The following is a 23158-nucleotide window of genomic DNA, read 5'->3' as shown; positions in this document are numbered from 1 at the left end:
CTGTTACCTTCCCTTTCTCCTGAGTAAAAAAGAATAATTATGATGCAGTTGGAATGCTCTTTGTTTTGTTGTACCTAAAAACAAACAAACAAAAAAAAAAGCTTAAACATTCAAAAAGATTTCACTACGGTGGGTGGGAGAGTCTTGAATTTTGTCACATTTGTCTTAGTTTTTTAGCGTTGGTTTCTTGAAGTTAATTTTTGGTCATATACACAAATATACATTAACTGCAAATTCAAGGCTGTTCTTATTAGGTACGTTTCATGAAGGTGGTAGTTGTCAGATTTGGCCACCAGATGTTAAATTAGGATTTTGTTTAAAGTTCCTGATACTCGTTCGTGTAATTACCACACCGAATGTGTAGATCTGCCTTATGTTTTTGTGAAATATCAAAGGAGTGAGCTGCTATCTGGCCCACTGCCTAATTCAGCTGAAATTATTCTTTGGCCGGGGGTTAACTACAGTCCACCAAAATTAGCATTTCCATTCTCCTTGGATACTTAAATCCTTGCCATTTTCATAGCTCTGTGTCAACACTACTGGCAACAAAGAGATGGACACAAATGTTTTGGCAGTGTGACTTTGATACCATGACGCTCTGAGTTCAATGGACTTTTTGACCTTAGCTCTCTACCCAAACTCAGCCGAGGTGCCTAACTGTTTAACTGTCTAAAGTGGGATATCAGATTTGTTTTCAGAAAGGAACTAAAGGTCGTGACCAAGATTTTTTTTTTAAGATTTTATTTATTCATTCATGAGAGACACAGGCAGAGACACAGGCAGAGGGAGAAGCAGGCTCCACGCAGAGAGCCCAACGTGGGACTGGATCCCAGGACTCCAGGATCATGACCTGGGCCAAAGGCACGTGCTAAACCGCTGAGCCACCCAGGGATCCCCGTGACCAAGATTTCTAATTTTTATCTCCTAGGCGAAATCTGAACTGCCCAAGTCCAGATATTCTCAAGAAAATAAGTAGCTGTATAAGCAATAGAATTAGTTTTATCTGATATCAGATCATCAGTTTTCAGCAGCAAGTGGTAACTTCTATATACTAAACTAGGATTCATCATAAGACAAAGATTTTTAATATCTTCTAATAATAAATAATACAAATGATTATTATTTTCTTTTAAGATTTTATTTATTTATTCATGAGAGAGAGAGAGGCAGAGGAATATGTGGGACTCGATCCCGGGACCCCAGGGTCACGCCCTGAGCCGAAGGCAAATGCTAGGGATCCCCCCCTAGTTACAGTTTTCACTGTAATTTAAGAACCTGCAAATCTGGGATCCCTGGGTGGCGCAGCGGTTTGGCGCCTGCCTTTGGCCCAGGGCGCGATCCTGGAGACCCAGGATCGAATCCCACGTCGGGCTCCCGGTGCATGGAGCCTGCTTCTCCCTCTGCCTGTGTCTCTGCCTCTCTCTCTCTCTGTGTGTGTGTGTGACTATCATAAATTTAAAAAAAAAAAAAAAAAGGACCTGCAAATCTCTAGTGTAATTTCAAAAAACTGACATGGGTTATACAGCAATAATAATAATGAGGCCTTGTTTTTAACTCATAATGTCTCTTATAATGAATGATGTATTTGCAATGTATCTGCAAATAAACAAATACCTAAACATGGACTGTAACAAATAGTAAAGATCAACAAAGACTTTCCCATGTATTTGAAATATATAATAAAATTTACATTTTAATGGCCATACTGAACAGTTAACAATTTAAAATTATAATATCACTCCCTATCTTTCATGTCCTTATGAGAATTGTGGGGCAGCTACAACTCCATTTACAGCAGACACTGGGAATTCAGACAATACCACCCAACTTCTCAATCCTTCCAACATCAGTCAAGCTTTGAGACTACTATTGAATTTGAAATGATCTGTGAAATAATGAAAACTAAGCTGTGATGAAAACAAGATTTTTTTTTTCTTTTTTCTGATTAAATGGAAAGGTAACAGCCTGGCATAGGCTAGTTATTCTTTAGTACCCAACTGCAGAATTAACATATTTTTATGTTTTACTCTTTACAATAAAATACTTTTTTTAAAGTAAAAACTGGCATCAGAAATCAATAATTAAAGATGAATATAGAAAGAGATTGAGAGTGAACTCTAAAGACTTTTAAGCAGTAAAAAACCCTATTTTTGATCATTTTAAAGCGGCAAGGAAACTAATTTTCTCTATGTGCAAAGGCATACTAAAAGTTATAGTATTGGGAATAATATTTTAATTGTTAGGTAACCTTTCACATATCCTAAATCTTGAAAAATGTACATGGGATACATAAATAAAGATATTCTAGAATTCAGTTCTAGAGTTCAAATACAGCATTGTCCTCATTCAACGGAATATTTATTAAATAATCATTTGGGGACACCTGGGGGCTCAGTGGTTGAGTGCCCGCCTTCGGCCCAGGGCGTGATCCTAGAGCCCCGGGATTGAGTTCCACATCAGGCCCCCTGCGTGGAGCCTGCTTCTCCCTCTGCCTGCGTCTCTGCCTCTCTCTCTGTGTCTCTCATGAATAAATAAATAAAATATTAAAAAAAAATAACTGTAACTAGGAAGATCTCTATATAGTTATCAAATATGTATTAGCCACTTGATTTGTGTAAGAGTCATACTAGATCCTATACCAAAATATGGACAAAGTTGACCATAGACTTTAGAACTGGTGGGATGAGAGTTCAAATACTTGCTGAAGGTTTCATTGCAGTTAATGAATTCAAACACAAGGTAGACTCCAAAACCTATGCACTTAACCTCTGCCTTTTTCCATGTTGCCTTTTTCTATTTATTTACCTTGTTTTTAGTTAATAAAGTTAATTTTTTGGCAGTTTTAGGTTTGAAGAAAAGTTGAGCAGAAAACAATTTCCATATGACTTTCCCCCATTCCCTATTAACATCTGGCATTAGTGTGGTACATTTGTTGCAGTTGGTGAGCCAGTTTTGATACATCATTATTCAAATCCCTAGTCTATATTAGAGTTCACTCTTTATATTGTACATTGTATGTGCATTTGACAGATGTGTAATGACATGTATCCCTCATAAATTGCATTATCACATAGAATAGTTTGCTCCCCAAACCCCCTGTGTTGCACATATTCATCCCTTCTTCATTCTTCCTGAACGCATGGCAACCACTTATCCTTTTTTCTTCTTAAGATGTTACTCATTTGAGAGAGAGAGCATGAGAGAAGGAGCAGGGGGAGGGGCAGAGGGAGGAGATTTCCCACTGAGCAGGGAGCCCAAGTGGGGCTCAAACCCAGGACTCCTGAATCATGACCTGAGCTGAAGGCAGACACTTAACTAGCTGAGCCACCCAGATGCCCCAACCACTGACCTTTTTAATGTCCCTATAATTTTACCTTTTCCAGAATGTCATACAGTTGAAATCATGCAGTATGTAGATTGGCATTTTCAGATTGGCTTTTTTCAATATGCATTTAAGTTCCCTCCGTGTTTTTTCACATGTTTATGTCTAGTAGTTCATTTCTTTTTAGCAGTAAGTAATATTCCACTGTATGGTTGCACCCCAGCATATCTGTTTATCCATTCATCTATTGAAGGACATCTTCCAAGTTTTGACAATTATGAATAAAACTGCTATACACATTCATGTTAAGGGATTTTTTTTTTAACCTGGGCATTTTCTTTCTTTTATTGGGATAAGAACTCTTAACATGAGATGAACCCTCTTGACAGATTTTTAAGTACATTATTGTTAACTATACGTACAGTGTTGAACATTAGATCTCTAGAGCTTATTCATCTTGCTTGACTGCAGGTTTTAAATGTGAAGGGATACAACTGCTGGATCATTTGTTGAGTGTATTTAGCTTTGTGAGAAATGCCAAACTATCTTCCAAAGTGGCTTACCATTTTGCAGTACCACCAGCAATGAATGAGAGTTGCTGTTGCTCCACATCCTTGTTTTCTCCTAATCTTCTTTGTGTGTGATTATAAATGTTCTTTTTTCAATAACAGTTTTATTGAGATCTGTCACGTACTATACAATCATATCATCTAAAATATACAACTCAATGGTTTTTAGTATAAGCACACAGTTGAGTTGTGCAACCATTACCACAGTCTATTTGAACACATTTCCATCACCCCAAAAAGAAACTTTACACTCATTAGCAGTCACTCTTCAACCTCTCCAGGCCTAGGGCAACTACTAATCTATTTTCTGTCTCTGCAAATAGGTCAGTTTGGGATAGTTTATACACATGGAATTATATGTGGTCCTTTCATAGCTAGCTTCTTTCACTTAGCATAGTGTTGTTTATCAGCAGCAAAAAGGAGTTCAGTAGTGATACATGTTCGTTGCTAAATAATATTCCATTTTATGAATATATCACTTTTTTGTCCATTCACAGACATTTGGATTTTTTCTATACTTTGGCTGTTATGAATAATCTGTCTATGAAGATTCATGCAGGTTTTTGTGTTTTTTCATTTATCTTAGGTATATACCTAGGAGAGAGTTATGTGGAAACCCCAAACTTAAATGTTTTGAGGAATTGGTAGACTGTTTTCCAAAGTGTCTGCACCATTTTACATTCCTACCAGCTGTGTATGAGGGTTCCAGTTTTTCCACATCCTCATCAACACTTGTTACTATCCCTCTTACTGCTTATAATCATCCTAGGGGATACAAAATATTATCTCATCGCGGTTTTTGATTTGTATTTCCCTGACAGTTAATGATGTTGAGCATCTTTTTATGTGCCTATTGGCCACTTGTATATCTCCATTAAGGAAAGGGCTATACAAATTCTTTGTTTTTTAACCAGGTTGTCTTTTTATTATTAGAAATGAGTATATTATATATACTTGATGCAAGTCCTTTATCAGGTAGAGGATTTGCAAATATTTTCTCCCATTCAGTAGGTGATCTTTTCACTTTCTTCATGGCATCCCTTGAAGACAAAAGGTTTTTGTTTTGTTCAAGTGCAGTTTCTTTTCTCTTTTGTTGGCTTGCGTTTTTTGGTGTCATAGCAAAGAAACCATTGCTTAATCCAGGGTCACAAAGATTTATACCAATGTTTTTTTAAAAAATTATACCATTTGCTCTTAACATTTGGGTCTTTGGAGCTTTTTGAGTTAACTTTTGTATCACTATAATCTTTATTTTTTCACTTTATATTTACAGAAGTGTGTTGCAAAGATAACACAGAGTTCCCATATACCATTTGCTCAGCTTAACTCCTTACATAACCATAGTACCATTATCAAAACCAAGAAATTGACATTGATGCAGTACTATTAACTAAACTACTGACTTTATTTGAATTTCCTTATTCTGGTCCAGGATCTAATCTGGGACACCACGTTGTTTTTAGTTGTCATATCTTGTTAGTCTACTTCAATGTGACAGTTCCTCTGTCTTTTCTTGTCTCTCATGATCTTGATACTTTCAATATATACTGGCCAGTCATTTTGTAGAATGTCCCTCAATCTAAATTTTCTAATGATTTCTTATGTTTAGACTGAGGTTATAGATTTTGGGGAAGTATGCCACAGGGTAAAGAATTCTTATTTCAGGGAGTGTGTGATACCAACATGTCTTATTGCCAATAGTGTTAAACTTGATCATTTGGTTAAAGGGTTTGCTATATTTCTCTACTGTAAAATTAATATTTTTCCTATTCATACTCTACTTATTAGAAGCTAGTCATTAATTGCAGTCCACACTCAAAAAAGTGTAGAAACAAATCTGTAGCAGTATCAACATCATCTTTTATGCTTTGACTTTTTCTGCTAAAATCATAGACCAAATGGAATTCATTTTGATAAAGAAAAGTATACTTTTTTCCAAATGACTTTTTCCCTATCTTTGACCATTTAATGAGTAACCAGTTCCTCTCCCTGATTAGAAATGGCATCTTTATCATACACCAAATCCTTAATGTGTATTCTATTTCTGAACTCTTTATTCCTTTCCTTTCTTTTGATTATTCCATCTCTTCTCCTATAACAGACTTCTAATTATTATAGCTCTCTATATAAGTTTTTATATGTTAGAGCTATTCCCAAGGGAGGATTGTCTTTTGTGTGTGTGTGTGTGTGTGTGTGTGTTTGTGTGTGTAATGGGAAAGAGTATTAAGAAGAGTACCAGAGAAGGGAGACAGAAATTAAAGATACAGGTGAAAGGGAAGGCTTCAGATGAAGGGATGTCCCTAAGAAAACGTGAGGGAATAAGCCTCATCACCCAGGTGGAAGGATTAATGTAATTGAAGAGAAAAGACATCTGTTATAACCTGAGAGAATGAACAAAGAGTGGATACAAATACAGATGACATTAGAGGTTGTTGCCAAGGAAATAGGAAAGTTCTCACCTAATTGCTTCTATTTTTCTGTTATGTTTGGTGGTGTGTTAGGGTATCTGCTTCAGATAAGGGAAGGAGAGGAGATAGAATTGAAGGTTTAAGGAAAGCAGGGGTTTAATGAACATTATTGCAGATAAATCTTTGCATGCTTCTCTTTATTTCTATTTGCTAACTTAATGAATATGTACATTTTTAAGGCTCTCAGATGTTGCCATATGGGAGAGTCAGTGTTTTAAAGAGCTGACCATAAAACCTAGTTTGCCCACATTGTCCCAGCATAATCATCAATACTGCCTGTTACTACTCTCAAAAGTACCCAGTTTGGTAAATTATATAGTCATCCTATTTATAGGTTAATCTTAATATGAGCTAAATGGGATATATTAGTTTATTAGGAACTTTTAACATATAATTTGAAAACATTGCTCTATGAGAAGAAGCTAAGTTCATTTAGGAAATAATACGGTCTGTTTCAGTTCATATCACAACTAATGCCTCAACAGCATAGATCTAAATTAACTGAATGTCTGCAATGTTGATAAGGTTGGAATATAAACACAAATTTTTAAGTATAAGATATCACATGGAATCATATAATTCTAGATCAAGAAATTACTATCGAGATCATCTAGTGACCCTTTTTTGGATGATGATACTGAAATCTAGAGAGATTAATGATTTAAGATCTTAGGGCTGATTATTAGAAAATTAAAAAGAAATCAGATCTGATTCCCAATCCTAGAATTTTTTTCCTTTTAAAAAATGTTTTTTCAGCCTACTCCTAAGGAAAACTAATTGAAAAAATAATAATAATGTTCATAATTTTTATACAGCATATCAGTGCTTTCATGCCTTAAAAATTAAGAAAAGTTATCTACCTCTGTGTCATGCAAGATGGTCTTCAACTTCTGTTGTACCTCGAATTACTACCCACTATACTATTTATCCCCGGGATACGGACAAGCGATGGGAAGGTAAGTAATAATTTCTGTAGATGTGTTAGGCTTTTCTAGATACTTTGTATCATTTTGTGCAGAGAAAGATTTTTCATGATAGTATAAAATCATCAAATAATATTTCATAGCTTTACCAAATCTATTACACATTGATAATGAGATAAGCAAATATTTGCTAAGTTTATAGTAGTAAATCTCAAAGCCAAAAGGGGGTTTATGGAAGCAAAATTAAGATCTACACTGGAACAAAACCTAAGAGAACATCCAATTAATACAATAATATATTTAGTGTAATTCTCATGCAAAGTGGAGGGACAATCTCTATAAATGCTCTAAAGCATAGTGAGTATTTGTAAGCCAGTTTGTGATTTTTATCAGATCATACTCATCCCAGAATTTTCATGTATTTTTTTAAACATTTTTCCTCCCAGGAGTGAACATGGAGAGGTTTGCAGAAGAAGCAGATGTAGTTATAGTTGGTGCAGGCCCTGCAGGACTTTCTGCAGCTGTTCGTCTAAAGCAATTGGCTACTAAACATGAAAAGGACATCCGTGTGTGTCTAGTAGAGAAAGCTGCTCAAATAGGAGCTCATACTCTCTCAGGGGCTTGCCTTGATCCACGTGCTTTTGAAGAATTATTCCCAGACTGGAAGGAGAAGGGAGTATGAAAAATTGGTTTTTATACAAAGTGTACTCTTTATCGTATCTCTATTTCCAAACTACTAGAATATGGAAAAAACCCTTTTTATGTAATTCTGTTTCTTAGAGGATTGTTATAGATAAGTTTTTTTTAACTTAAAAAGAGCCAAAAAATTGAATCATATCAACTATACTTATAATTTTAAGATATTAACTCATTTATTTGTATAATGCCTCCTACACGTTGTATTTATCTACTGGATTTATGAGAAGGCCTTATCTGGAGAAGATTTTAGAATATTTGTACCAAATAAAATAACAGCATTTTGATTTTGAGGATTATTTCCTAACTCGATCCGTAAGTGTTTCTATCATTGTTCTTCATGAAGTTCTATATACATTTCCTGGAACATTGTAATATCTAAAGCCAAAGAAGGTAATCTAATCAAATGTTCTAAAGAAATAAATTAATATGGCCTCTCATAACCTAAGGAGAAAAGGCACTGGTATGATATGCAAAGAACTGAATGTTAGTTTTACTGCTTTCATAATTTGTATGGCCTTAGTTAAAATCTTACAGTTTTTGTATCTCAGCTTAGCCTTTTCTTCTGTAAGATAGGTTATGTTATACCTGCCAAGGTTAGAATATTCGCTGCTGTGAATATACTTTGTAAAGGTCAAAAATCATATGATTGCTGTATTTCTATATGGAGTAAGTTGAATTCCGAAAATTTCATCTGTGCTCTTCTTTCTAAAATACCAAGCTCCTTTAAACTAGAAATACTTTAGTTATACCTAATTAACTTTCTTTTTTCAATATTATATCAAAAATATATATTATTGAATTATTATTGACATAATTTCAGTTGTAATAGAAAAAGGTTTTCAGAGCCCCATATAACTGAGCAGATACAATCCATGACATATATGTTAACTGTCTGTATCCAAGGAAAAATAAAACCTCTCTTATGTTTTCATCAAGCAGGAAGTTACAACTTGGAGCAAGCACCTAGGCTAAACTCGCACAGAGACAGGGAGACAGGAAGCCATGTCCAAGATGTCTCCAAGCCCCCAAGAAAGATTTCTGGGATGTAAAACTGGCTTATTTAGGTTCTAAAAAGATTCCCATACGTCTGAAAGAGACAAAGAGGATTTACAGTTCCAAGTTTTCTAAAGGAAATGAAAGAAAAGTGAGGAGAGTAGTTCACTTTCCCTTTTGACCCAGTTTTTTTATTATTTGTATTTACCATTACAAATATAAACTAAAACTTTCCTTTCCTTCTTTTGTTTTTAGGCTCCACTGAATACTCCAGTAACAGAAGACAGATTTGGAATTTTAACAGAGAAATATAGAATTCCTGTGCCAATTCTCCCAGGTAAGGTGTGATCAATATTTGTAGAATCATAGAATTCCATGCCTGGAAGGAATGGAATTTCACCTGGTGAAATCCCTTCTTTTTATAGATGAGAAACATGATACCCAGAGATTTGAAGGACTTACCCAAAGTTATAGAACTAGCTTGTAGTATAACAAGACTAGCACCTAGTTCTTCTGTCTTCCAGTCTAGAAGAATTGAGATAACCTTGTAAGGCAACCCGGAATTTTAATTTAGTGTTGTATAGTTTTTTAAATGTAATGATTAGAACTGTATGCCAAAATTGTAGAAAATAAATGAAATTATGACCATAAGATAAGATATATGTTTACACAGAGATTATACATGATTAGAATTCTTAAATTAAGTATGTTTTTGAGATGGTTTATCAGTAAACTTCAGATTGATAAATTAAGCGTATTTATAGGTCTTCCAATGAATAATCATGGCAATTACATTGTACGCTTGGGACATTTAGTAAGCTGGATGGGAGAACAAGCAGAAGCCCTTGGTGTTGAAATATACCCTGGTTATGCTGCTGCTGAGGTTTGTATAGTTTTATTATGTTTTTAATATTTGTAGGAAGTATTCTCTCTTTCTTTTGAATATAAACAGTTAATGGTACAGAGGTAAATAAATAAGTATTTTAGAAAAGCCATAGAATTTTAGAATTGTAAGATTAGGGGGGAATCTTGGAAAGATCAAATCCAGAGAGTAATTGAATTCTTTATCTTGTTACATATATGATGTCTAACTTACAACTGAACACCATCAGGGATGAAATAATCTCTATCTGACATTTGACATAATACTCTGTCTTGTGTTGAATAAAAATATATCTTCTGTTTTAAACTACATAGAACAAATCAATGCCCTCTTCCAAGGACAGTTTTTCCATTATAATTATGCCCTACTCTCTCCATCCCCACTTTCAGTTTTTTTCTTTCCTAGGCTAAATATTCTCAATTCTTTTAACCATGTTGTTACATATAGTTTGAGTTCCTTTAGTATTCTCAGTGTCACCTGAATTCATTCCCTTTCTATCCTCTTTATAAAGTGGCACCCAAAATGAAAAAAATGACTTCAAGGGGCATCTGGGTGACTCAGTGGTTGAGTGTCTGCCTTTGGCTCAGGTTGTGATCCCAAGGTCCTGGGTTTGAGTTCTGTATCCGGCTCCCCACACGGAGCCTGCTTCTCCCTCTGCCTATGTCTCTGCCTCTCTCTGTGTCTCAAATAAATAAATAAATAAATAAATAAATAAAATCTTTAAAGAAAAAACTACTTCAAGCCTAGTGTAACAGGGCTATTGCCTTCTTCATTCTAGAAACTGTTCTTCTATTAATTCTCTCAAAAATAACTTTTTTGGCAAATGTATCATACTGTTGACTCTCACCAAGTATTATTGGGGAAATGATTAAAAATAATATGTTCTGCCAACCCAGAAAAGTCACCGTTATAAATTACTTTTAAAAGTTTTGTTATTTAATGAGCATCAAACTAAGACTGCAGTGCATATGATAGGAAGTCTGCTAGGGAGGTTGCCAAGACAGAAAGAAATCTCACTCTTGCATAGCCACACATATACAATCCATTACATCCATGTCTTGTCCAGGGGAAAAATAATTGTCTTTGTCCAGGGGAAAAATAAAGTTTCTTGTATCTTCTTGACAAGCAGGAAGTTACAACTTAGAGCCAGGCATCTAGTTCAGACTCCTAGAGACAGGGAAACAGCACACCAGTCTTTTTGGTGTTCACTTTTCAAATATGTCTCTGACACCCTGGGAAACACATTTCTGAGATGCAGATCTAGTGGGAGTCTTAAATAAGACTTTTAAAAACATTGCTATATCCCAGAGAGACAGAGAAAAGATTTACAATAAACTCTTCTAAAGGAAATGATTGGAAAAATTGACAAGAAGGGGTTTTTTTTTTTGTTTGTTTTGGCCTCAGGGGAAATTCAAAAAACCGGTTTTGTTTTTTACCCTTACAATATGTAAGTCAAAACACATAAGTCACTGTATTATACTTGTTGCTATGTTAATTTTTGTTTTCCCAGCTCATATATATGTGCATTTGGGTTTTGGGACACAACTGTAGGGTTTTGCGTTTCTCCTGGTTCGTGACTGGGATCAGTATCAAAATCACAAGTAGGGTGGTTTGTAGAATCTCTGATTTTCACTTTGTGTACACAAACACACACGCACACGTACCATACACACACAATCTCTTATCCTTCTTTTTTTCTCAATCCCTTAAAGATCGTCATCAATAGATTAATGATACGTTGGTCAGGTTTTTTAATTTTCTGAGCCAGACTTAATTATAGTTCAAAGCCACATTCTGCTGTTGATTCATTTTCAGGGTATGAAATAAAAAGTTTCTATTTTTCTTTTCATATCCATTGCTGCTAATCATTGCTTTACCTTTCCACTCCTGTGCTGTCTGCATGATTCTGGTGTATATTTTGTACTTCTATCTAAAGGGCATTTTCCATCACAGAGAAAACAGAAACCAAGTAAGAAAGGTAGAATATTGCTGGTTCTCATTCTCAATTACAATTCAATCCTACTTGCTCCAAAAGTAAATTTAATCACTTTTGGGCTGTCTTGAACCTCTTTCTGTTTTGTTTTGTTGTTTCGTTTTCTTTGATTTTTGTTTTTTGGGATCTTAGCTCATTTGGAACAGAGGCTTCCCTGACCCTGTTGTCTTCCCACCCAACACTGGTTGATGGTCTTCATTTGTTAGAGGCCCTGATTTCAGGGTCTGTATACTTGGTTTTGATGCCTAGTTTCTTCAGGTTATTCTTACTAGTTTCCTTAGTGACCTCTATAGTAGCTTCCTCCTTTACTTCTTCATTAAGGTTGCGGCATTTCTTTCATTTCCAACTGTTTGAGCTGTGTTCTTTTATACTCTAAAAGGGAGTATCTTTAAAACATTTCTTTTTTTGCCTAAACATTTTGATGCTTGTTATGTAATCTAGAGAACATGTTCACTTTCTTAAATATCTAAGGCTGTTTATTGCTTCTTTTTAATGTGGTTATGAATCCTAAGGTGATAACAAAATATGTTTTCATTTTAGGTCCTTTTTCATGAAGATAGTAGTGTAAAAGGAATTGCCACTAATGATGTAGGGATACAAAAGGATGGTGCACCAAAGGTAAACATTTTAACAGTTATGTGTGTAACAAACTGACAACAGAAGAAGGAATCAACTTAAATGCAGTAATTTAGTTTAGCTACAAACTACAGATTAATAAAATGTATGTTAGAATATAACTATTAATGTAGGAATTTTCTCCTGTTAAAAAAAGTATAGAGGCATCTTTGAACTGAAAAGGACTTAGACAAATAGATGTGATATGTTTAAGAATAGTTTTCTTAAAGATAAAAACATGACTAATACAAAAAAAAAAAAAAAAACATGTGACAAAGATTTTATTTCACTCATTAATAAATGACAGAATCAGTAAGATGTTCTAGCCAGTTCGAGGAGAATTCAAAACACATACATATATATAGGTCATCAGTCAACTGCATTGCCACTTCCATAATTTCCATTTCTGTGGACAAGAATCATTTGCATTACTATCAGTAACACTGATAGTCTTTGATATCTTTTTTTTTAATTTTTTTAAATTTATTTATGATAGTCACAGAGAGAGAGAGAGAGAGGCAGAGACATAGGCAGAGGGAGAAGCAAGCTCCATGCACCGGGAGCCCGACGTGGGATTCAATCCCGGGTCTCCAGGATTGCGCCCTGGGCCAACGGCAGGCGCCAAACCGCTGCGCCACCCAGGGATCCCTAGTCTTTGATATCTTTTGGTAAATATAAAACTGATTGCTTTCCTCTCATTCAGATATAATCCTGGATGGTTTTCACATTTTTACAACTTTTATTTTTGAATTTGCGAAAGAAAATCTCTCAGGCTATGGATCTCTCACTGTGCAAGATTCCTCGAAATGAACAAGGAAAAAAAACTCCTTTCTTTCCCATAATAACAGACCAAAACACAAGTTATTATCTCAATAAATTAATTTGTCAACTGATATTTATTTGCTGTTGTCTTAATTTCTCAAATAGATCCTAAGTTCCATGAGGGCAGAGATCATGCAGGGTTACTCAAGTCCCCACCATAGTGCCAGGTGATATCAGATCCTCAATAAATATTTGTTAACTTAGAATTTATCCTTCTCACTGCCATTCCTGAACAGAATGGGGAATTGAGTGTAGAGTCTTCTCCAGCATATTTTCCTGCTTCTCACTGCTTCCTGCTTAGAGATAAGTGGCAAAGCTCTTGAGTCTTACCTACATTGTTCCTCTAAAGGTTTGACTGGTTTCATCAGAATTCTGTAAGGTCTGGGTCTCAGTGTGTCCTAGAGTAGGGTGCAAGAAGCTATTTTTTTAACAAGCCCCCAAAGAATTCTGATACATACCTAGGTTTGCAAACAACTATTATTTCATACTACTATTCATGATAAAAGAATATTGGTTTTCCTATATTCTTTCCTGTATTGTAGTTATTCTTTCCTGTATTGTGATCATTTAATTTTAAACCGTATTTTATTCTTTTAAGGTTTTATATTTAATGTTACAGCAGAACTGAGGCCACAATTTCTGCTATTCTGATATTTCATTTTTTTTGTGTTCTCAAATTTGTTCAAAAGTAAATTTTTCTGTTTGGGGCTTTGTAGTTATAAGAACATCTATTTAATATATTTTTATATAGATATAAAAACAAAAGAATAAAATGGAGTCTTAGTTTTGTGAGCACCTGAATCTAAGTTTTTAAAATAACTGTTTTAGTACCACAGGTTTGGAGTGGGGAGAACCAAGGACTGTGTTTACTCTATTGGTTACAAAGGTGGTGAGAGAAGTCAACTGTGTCAGTGTGTTGGCTTCTCACACCACCTTTGTAACCAAATGTCATGAACATACTATGAAGGCACAAACACAGGTTAATGTCTTTCCACAGCGTCAGCTTTATTCAATCATAAAGCAAAGTTAAATCACAATTGTAAAGCAGGTTCAGGATACCAGACTCAATAACATTTCACCAAGTGAAATGGCTTCTTACACAGCACACAAAGCAGGACAGATGACAAATCACACAACAGACAAGATAACAGAGGGTATAGGAATTTAAGGAACCAAACACAAAGTTTGTGGGCACACAGTTGAGATAAGGCCTTGGTCTGGTCTGGGCCACCTCTCGGCCCATAGTGCTTCTTATGTCCCAGCAACAAAGGATCTCAGTTCTGTTCAGAGATCAGTGGGGCGGAGCCTTTTGGTGGCTGTTGCCTTTTTTAAGTGGTCAGACGTAGGGGGGTCAGATGGGAAGAGTAGGATGGTGTGCTGCCAAAATCCTCCCCTTTTTGAAGTGATTTGATGAGTTTCCCCACAGACCTCCTCTGGTCCTGCTTGTTTTTAGTTCTGGGATGTCAGCTGATGCTGGTCCTGGTGATAGCTCCTCGACGCAGTACCTTAACTATTTGTGTCATTGCTTGACACAGGCTCCTGCTTGACACGAGACTCCATTTTGTTCTCTACACCGAACCAGTGTGTTTGCTGCTTGGTGAAGCACAGATACACCAGGTGGAGTTTTCATACAAAGTAAACTTTATTTGCACCAAATAAGATCATGGGGAATAGCATCCAAGGCCATTACTCCTGAGAGAAGGTGAATGGATACCTCCTTTTTAGAGTTAAAATGAATATTTAGATAGGGATGCCTCATCAGTGTATGTGGAGACATGCCTAATTTTACCTTCTATGTTATGTAAATGAGGCTTAGGCTCCTTCTTGGGTGGAGACTTTAGTATTAACAATGAGGTAAAGGTCACTGCCCATTATTCCAGGAGTGACTCCATGGTCCGTCTGTGTGGACGTGAGTAGGGGGGAATGTTTAGCTCAAAAGCTAACTGCATGTCCATTTGGAAACAAATAGAGTTGGGCCTTTATTTTTTTTTTTAATTCTGAGAATTTCTTAAAACCATAAAAAAAATTGGAAACCTAGATTACAATTACAATCTAAAGGTAGGATAGGCCATCCTATAGAGAAAAGAAATTACAAACCTGTAAGAGACCTTTTTTAAAACTATATAAACATTAAACACTTCTGTTGGGGATCCCTGGGTGGCTCAGTGGTTTAATGCCTGCCTTCGGCCCAGGGCATGATCCTGGAGTCCCAGGATCAAGTCCCACATCAGGCTTCCTGCATGGAGCCTGCTTCTCCCTCTGCCTGTGTCTCTGCCTCCCTCTCTTTCTCTCTCATGAATAAATAAATAAAATATTTTTTAAAAAAGAAACACTTCTGTATACCAAAAGATACTATGAAGTCTATAGATAAGCAGCAGATTGGGGAAAAAGTTTTTGACTACCTGTAATATCAAATAGCACATATATATTAACAAAAAGGCAACGCTTTAGAAAAGTGAGCAAAACCTAAAAAATTGACAATTTACAGAACAAATCCAGGTGACTACTACTTATAAGGAAAGATGTTTAAGTACTTTTTCTTCAGAGTCCACAGTTTAAATGTCATTTCTTCAAAGAAGCCTTTTCAGTTCACCCAATCCATAACAGTTTCCTCCTGTTATTCCCTCTCAACACCTTGTGCTTTCTTTCAGAGCACTTAATCATAATCTGTAATTATATGCTCACGTATTTCTTTAATGTCTACCTCTATGACTGGCCTGAAGGAAAGAGATGTGGCTTTTATTCATCTCTGTATTCCCAATGCCTAGCATAGAACCTGGCACACCATTCATATTTCTTGACTCAAAAACAAAAGTGCTTAAAACAGTAGTCAGGAAAATGCAAATTAAAATAACATTTTTTTACCAAAAATGTAAAATGAACAGTTCTATCTCTCAGTAACTGGACTGTAGGGAAAAGGCTTTTCTTACACACTGCTGGTGGAAAGCAAACTGATAATACCTAGGAAAATAAAAATAGGTGTGCCCTTTTTTTTTTGTTTTTTTAATTTTTTTTAATTTTTTTTATTTATTTATGATAGTCACACAGAGAGAGAGAGAGAGAGAGAGGCAGAGACACAGGCAGAGGGAGAAGCAGGCTCCATGCACCGGGAGCCCGACGTGGGATTCGATCCCAGGTCTCCAGGATCGCGCCCCGGGCCAAAGGCAGGTGCTAGACCGCTGCACCACCCAGGGATCCCTAGGTGTGCCCTTTGATCCAACAGTGCCACTCCGGGGAATCTATCTTACATGGATAAAAGCACAGTAATGTAAGGATATATAAATACAAATACACACACACACACACACACACAGGGTATATATTTTATAACATTGTTTTTGGTCACAAACTGGATGGAAATAGTGAATGGCTATTAAACATTAGCAGAATTGGTGAATAAGCTATGGTATTTTCACATGGACTACTATCCAGCCATTGAAGAGAGAAATATTTGACTCTACAGTGACTTGAAAAGATTTCCGTGAAGTATTATTGAGAAAAGTCAGATGCATTGTGTTTTGTAATCTTATTTTTTGTAAAATAAATCAGGAACCAAAAAAATTTAAGCATATATGTATCTCAGTTGTATGTGTGTTTACATATTTGGGGTAAAAGTGTACATACTAGATTGTTAACATGCTTTATGGATGAGTGAAGTGTAACAAGAGGGAGCAGACAAGAACAAAATAAAAAAGAGTGAAATTAGAGGATGTGTATGCAAGTGTAATATACACCTATGCATATGTATGACAAGCACTGCACAAGAAAAAAGTAGTTACCAATAAATGTGTGAAAGATGTTCAGACTTTGTAGTAATCAAAGTAATTAATACATTAATAATGACATAATTCTATCATTCAGAATGACAATATTTAGCACCAAGTATATTCATCTAAGCAGTGCTTTTTTTTTTTTAAGATTTTATTTATTTATTCATGAGAGACACAGAGAGAGGCAGAGACACAGGCCAGGGAGAAGCAGGCTCCATGCAGGGAGCCTGACGTGGGACTCTATCCCGGGTTTCCAGGATCAAGCCCTGGGCTGAAGGCGGGGCTAAACCGCTGAGCCACCCGGGCTGCCCTAAGCAATGCTTTTTAATAGCAGAACACAGTGGAACAGCTAAAATGTCCCACTACTGAGAATTGTTTGAAAAATTAGGGGAGGGACACGCTGGGTAGCTCAGTGGTCGAGCGTCTGCTTTTGGCTCAGGGCGTGATCCTAGGGTCCTCAATAATATTAATAAAGGAATACGGAATAGACAGGATAGTCTCTTATGAAATATACCTTTTCTGGTATTTCTCTAGGTGTAAGTATAAAACATATAGAGCAAAAGAGAAGTAAAGACTTCAATTGTAGCTTTTTTTTTTCCATTTGGAAACAAAACTCAGTTTTAGAATATGCATTCAGTAATAGAGAAAAAGTAAAATTATAACCAAAGAGTATATTTAGTATGATTCTACGTGTGTTAGAAGTATATAAATAGGCTCTATATAGTTTTTTATTCATGGAAATTTTCTCACATTCATGGGAAAGCTTTTTTTTTTTTTAAGATTTTATTTATTTATTCATGAGAGAGACAGAGAGAGAGAGAGAGAGAGGCAGAGACACAGGCAGAAGGAGGAGCAGGCTCCACGCAGGGAGCCCGACGTGGGACTCAATCCCAGGTCTCCAGGATCACGCCCTGGGCAGAAGGCGGCACCAAACCGCTGAGCCACCCGGGCTGCCCTACAGGAAAGCTATTAATAGTGCCTTTTGATTCAGATGATGGGACTGGAAAACCAGGAGCAGAGGGGAAATGGTTTTTCACTTTTGATTTTATTTTAATTTGTAGAGCATTTTTTTAGCATGAGTGTGCTTTATTTGCTTTTTTAATTCTTATGCACTTAAGCATTCAGATACTTTGGAATTAAAAAAGAAAAATGCAACAGACAGGATATATTATAAAGTTTAGATTCCACTTAACAATAGTTTTATTTCTAGTATTATGTATTTGTACGGTTTCTTCTGTACTTGAATCATAGTTCAATTCAAAAGTGACTAGATGTATTTTTTTTAATTGTCAAATGTTGCAATTTAACATGTTTTTATTTTTTAGACAACGTTTGAGAGGGGACTAGAACTACATGCAAAAGTTACAGTTTTTGCAGAGGGTTGCCATGGACATCTAGCCAAACAACTATATAAGAAGTTTGATTTGAGAGCCAATTGTGATCCTCAAACCTATGGAATTGGACTGAAGGAGGTATCCTGATTTGTTTTTGTAATTTTAATTTTAAACTATGAAGTTTAAACTCATTTGTATTATAGTGTAGTTTGTAACATTGATATAATTTTATAATTCTATTTTTCATCGAAGCGTTCGTTATAATTGAAAATGGGATATTTTTAAGGGGCTAGAAATACGGGGCTAGAAAATATTGCTAATCAAATTCTATTATCTAAGTTGTTTCTACGTGTTATAATTGTTTTATCAAATGTTTCTTGAAATCAAAGTCTAGATTGAAATTATTTTTAATATTTTATATTTTATATTTATATATTTTAATTAATAAGAATTTCTTTTCATTGTAATACCATCTGCCCTAATAAGATTTGACCTGATACCCCTATGCTGTTGTATGGTGACCAATCGTACAAGAATTCTTTCTTCAAAATTGCACTGTGAAAACAGTTTATGAAATATGTACTCATCCATAGCCTATTGATCTGAAATCTAAAATTTAATTAGGTTAAGTATATTTTCTCAGTGTATCCAGTCTCTGTTTCCCAAATCTTAGGCTTACTAGAGTGTAAAAGATTCATTACCTTTTGTTTAAATTTTTTTAGGATAAGGCTCAGAACATTTCCAATTCTGTATATAGCTAGATTGTGAGTAAATCCTTAACTGTTTTTGATAGGTTGCACATCGCACTTATGTGATTTTTAGATAATATTTCAGATGGAAATTGTTTAAAACTTACCCTTTTGAAAATAGATGAACGATTTGTTTCAGTTGGGAAAGGGGGAGTGGAGAAGAGCAAAAGCTATTTTATTGAAGAATAACACATATCCTGGAGAGCAGCAGATCTTAGGTGTACAGCTCAATTAACTTTTATAAGGTGAACACACCCATGGAATCACCACTTAGATCAAGATCTAGAAAATTAGGGACCCCGCCTGGGTGGCTCAGCGGTTGAGTGTCTGCCTTTGACTCAGGGTGTGATCCCAGGATCAAGTCCGGCATCGGGCTCCCTGCATGGAGCCTGCTTCTCTCTCTGTGTCTGTCTCCAATGAAGAAATAAATAAAATCCTAAAAAAAAAAAAAAAAAAAAAAAAATCTAGAACATTACCAGCACCTCAGAAGTTTTCCTCCTCTCTTCAGCAGTGTTCCCTATAATAGTATGAAAGTCTTACCAATCTGAAAATCTAATCAACTTCTGAAAGAATTCATAGCTTTTCTGACCTGTTTTTAGTCCAATTCATCATGCTGCTGTTTGATACAATTTTCTTTGATATGTGAAGTACTTTTGTGTTTCTCTTATTACAGTTTTTCCCTTGACATTTTCATAACTAAGACATAAAACCTGGCAAGTTTGATATATTGTGGTGATAGAAAAAATTTAAATAATACTGTAGGCCTTTTTTTCTTAGTTATGGATTATTGATGAAAAGAAGTGGAAGCCAGGGAGAGTGGATCACACTGTTGGCTGGCCCTTGGACAGACACACTTATGGAGGCTCCTTCCTCTACCACTTAAATGAAGGCGAACCCCTGGTAGCCCTTGGTTTTGTGGTAAGTTACATGGCCATTGTGGAAAACTCTACTGTTTGAGTCCTTGGATCATCAGTGTTATAAAATCCGAAGCATGTAAAATGCTTTTCATTTGAAGATTACTTTCTGATTTTGTCAGTATGTCAAGTGCTTGTGGCCACTACAGACATTGGTCTGTAGTTTCAAACACACATAGCTTTAGTGATGGTAGCTCCTAAATGCCAGACATTATATACCCTATGTTTCATGGAGAATTCTAAATTTTGTAAAAATCCTATGAAGTATGTATATTATTTTACTGACAGGACGCTGAAGTCCAAACAAGTTATATAACTTTCCCAAATATACCCATTAAATGAGAGGCAGGACTCACACCTGAGTCTGTGTGACTTCAAAGCCCATTTTCTACTATGGCATGCTGTCACTAAAAACGAAATCAGCACTGAGTTTGAATCTGTAACTTTTACAGAATGTACACATTTTTTCCCTTTTTGGCCACTTACATCTTTGCAGTAAATTACATTTTGAACATTGCAAGCAATGGAAAAATAAGGGTTTCTGCACCTTGCAGTTTGGTGGCAGCTTTATATTTCAGTGTCATAATTAGACCTGTATATGACACATTATTAAATGTTTGCATTATTGGTATTTTTTTGACACCCAGCCAAGTGTTCAGTTTCTCATCTTTTATCGTTTCTCAAGTGACTTAATTTTTTCAAAGCATAAAAAAAGGTTTGGTTATTAATTTCAGCATTTTGACAGTGCCTTATAAAATGTAACTTCTAATATTTCTTGTCCTCTTTTTTTCTAAGTATGATTACGTTCTTTTTCTTCATTTTTGCCTCAGTAGTATCACATATGCTTATTCTTTACTAGAGCGGGTACTGATAAATGAAAAATAATTACAACTCCTTTTGTAGAAACATAATGTTTAGACCCTTACCTACAAATATTTTTCTAATTTGGGCTTTTATTTACAGAGCACAATGATTTATTAATATATTCTGAGTTTTTAAAGGTTGTCCAGTTATAAATACATGCTATCCTTTTGTTTACCCTTTTTTTCCAAACAGAATTTATTCAGTTATTTATTAAAGTTTGGATTACTGCATATATTTCTCCAAGTACTTTGGATACAAGAAATTTAATGTACATGTTTTCTCATAAATATTGATCACATTTTTGCTCGATTTAATTTGAAATAAGAATATCCAATTGTATAAATTTACCAGATTTAAATATAAAAATTTTTAAGGTCGGTCTAGACTACCAGAATCCATATTTGAGTCCATTCAGAGAGTTCCAGAGGTGGAAACACCATCCTAGCATTCAGCCAACACTGGAAGGTGGAAAAAGGATTGCATATGGAGCCAGAGCCCTGAATGAAGGTGGCTTTCAGGTAACTCGTCCAACTTTTTATTATTTCTTATTCCTGTATTATAAAGTAAACATTGAAAATACAATGAATAAATTTAGATAAAGAATGGAAAATTATCTCATATAAAGAAACTTTAAGCACACCATAGTTAAAATTACACCATGAATTTAGTTTTAAGAATATATTAATTTCTTGAGATAAATGTATAGGCTTTTTGTTGGTTGGTTTTTAACCAGGAAGTTAAACTCCAGTATAGTCAGTAGGACATACAGATTTGTATTTAAAAACATCTGCCTTGTGTGTTTGAACATCTCAGGTGATTTTTTAGATTGGTGGGAAGAGTTGACCACACACACTTTTATTTTTTTTTTAATTTTTATTTATTTTATGATAGTCACAGAGAGAGAGAGAGGCAGAGACATAGGCAGAGGGAGGAGCAGGCTCCATTCACCAGGAGCCCGACGTGGGATTTGATCCCGGGTCTCCAGGATCGCGCCCTGGGCCAAAGGCAAGCGCCAAACTGCTGCGCCACCCAGGGATCCCACACACTCACTTTTAACTAAAATTTTCTGATTTAATTAGTCAAAGATATAGAAATTTATTTCTAGTAAGTTTTTGAAGAACCTTAAACAATAATCTGGAACTTTTGATTTGGTTTATTTTGAGCTAACAACTGTGACATGACTTTTTTCCTTTTTTTAATTTTTAAAATCATACTTGTTTTATGACTGAAGGTTTATACCTCTTAATCCACTTTACATATTTTGCCATCCCCCACTCATCTCTGCTCTGGCACCTGCCAGTTCTCTTTATAAATGAGGCTGTTGATGTGTACATGACTTACTCTTTCTTTCTTTTCTTTTTTTTTTTTTTCTTTCTTTCTTTTCAGTCTATACCAAGACTTAACCTTTTCTGGAGGGTTTCTAATTATTTGTGGTTTAATGAATGTCCCAGAATACATTTCTCAGTGCAGCTTTTTTTCAGTCCATAATTCTGTAACAAGATACCACCTGCCTATACAGGATAGGATCCTCCCAGGATCTAAAAATACATTTTATTCATAGGACTTACACACCAATTTGGAAGAATTTGCACTAGCAGTCCAGGCCTTTTTATTCACAGTTTATTCACAGTCTTCTGGTACTTTAATCAAACAGTGTTAGCAAGGCCACAGCCCTATTTAAGAAACGTGTTGTCATTATCCAAATTCCTAATTATCTCTTTCCAGCTAGTGACATTCTGGAAAGCCCTTCCTTGCTCTTATCTACTCTGTGATCATGATTTCATGCTCTTTTATCTAGGTGGTTTTAATATTGAATTCAGTCCAAGAACCATAATCATAAATTCACTCCCCACATGTACCATGAGAGGACATGACCCCTGATCCATCTTCTCCCAGCATTCCTTCTGCCCTCCAGCTTTGCTTCTCACCACCTCTCCCTCATAGTTAGAATTCTGTAATTGAAGGGAGCTGTGGCCACAGATCCCTCCCTGTGGCTCATGCCACTGACAGCACTGGTTTCCCTGTTTAACCTCCTCCCCTCTGAGCCCGTCAGCACCATCAGCCAAATTCTCTACCACGCACCACTTTCTCAACAAAGACTTGCAGCTTCAGAAAGCCCTTAAAGAGGAAAAAATACAGAAAGAAGAAAGAACACTCAGCATTGGTTTCCTCCTCTTTCCTATTCAAACTATAGATTAGATGACATTTTCCCATGCAGACAATCTAATTTAGCCACTACT

The 23158-nt window shown here is 35.6% G+C and overlaps 1 protein-coding gene across 1 annotated transcript in view; it reads left to right on the top strand.

Annotated features, from left to right (window-relative positions):
• Window positions 1-23158, top strand: part of ETFDH (electron transfer flavoprotein dehydrogenase) — a 31062-nt gene that overhangs the window by 1245 nt on the left and 6659 nt on the right. The window contains exons 2-9 of the mRNA XM_055336584.1: window positions 7175-7315; window positions 7729-7958; window positions 9230-9311; window positions 9739-9857; window positions 12391-12468; window positions 18383-18529; window positions 19918-20058; window positions 21293-21436. Of these exons, the coding sequence (XP_055192559.1) occupies window positions 7175-7315; window positions 7729-7958; window positions 9230-9311; window positions 9739-9857; window positions 12391-12468; window positions 18383-18529; window positions 19918-20058; window positions 21293-21436 (1082 nt within the window). The remainder of the gene's footprint in view (window positions 1-7174; window positions 7316-7728; window positions 7959-9229; window positions 9312-9738; window positions 9858-12390; window positions 12469-18382; window positions 18530-19917; window positions 20059-21292; window positions 21437-23158) is intronic.

The sequence above is a fragment of the Nyctereutes procyonoides genome, unplaced genomic scaffold (genome assembly GCF_905146905.1).
Source record: "Nyctereutes procyonoides isolate TBG_1078 unplaced genomic scaffold, NYPRO_anot_genome, whole genome shotgun sequence".
In the NCBI taxonomy this organism is placed as follows: domain Eukaryota; kingdom Metazoa; phylum Chordata; class Mammalia; order Carnivora; family Canidae; genus Nyctereutes; species Nyctereutes procyonoides.
Note: the sequence above shows the minus strand (reverse complement) of the source record. Positions and strands in the feature narration are given on the sequence as shown.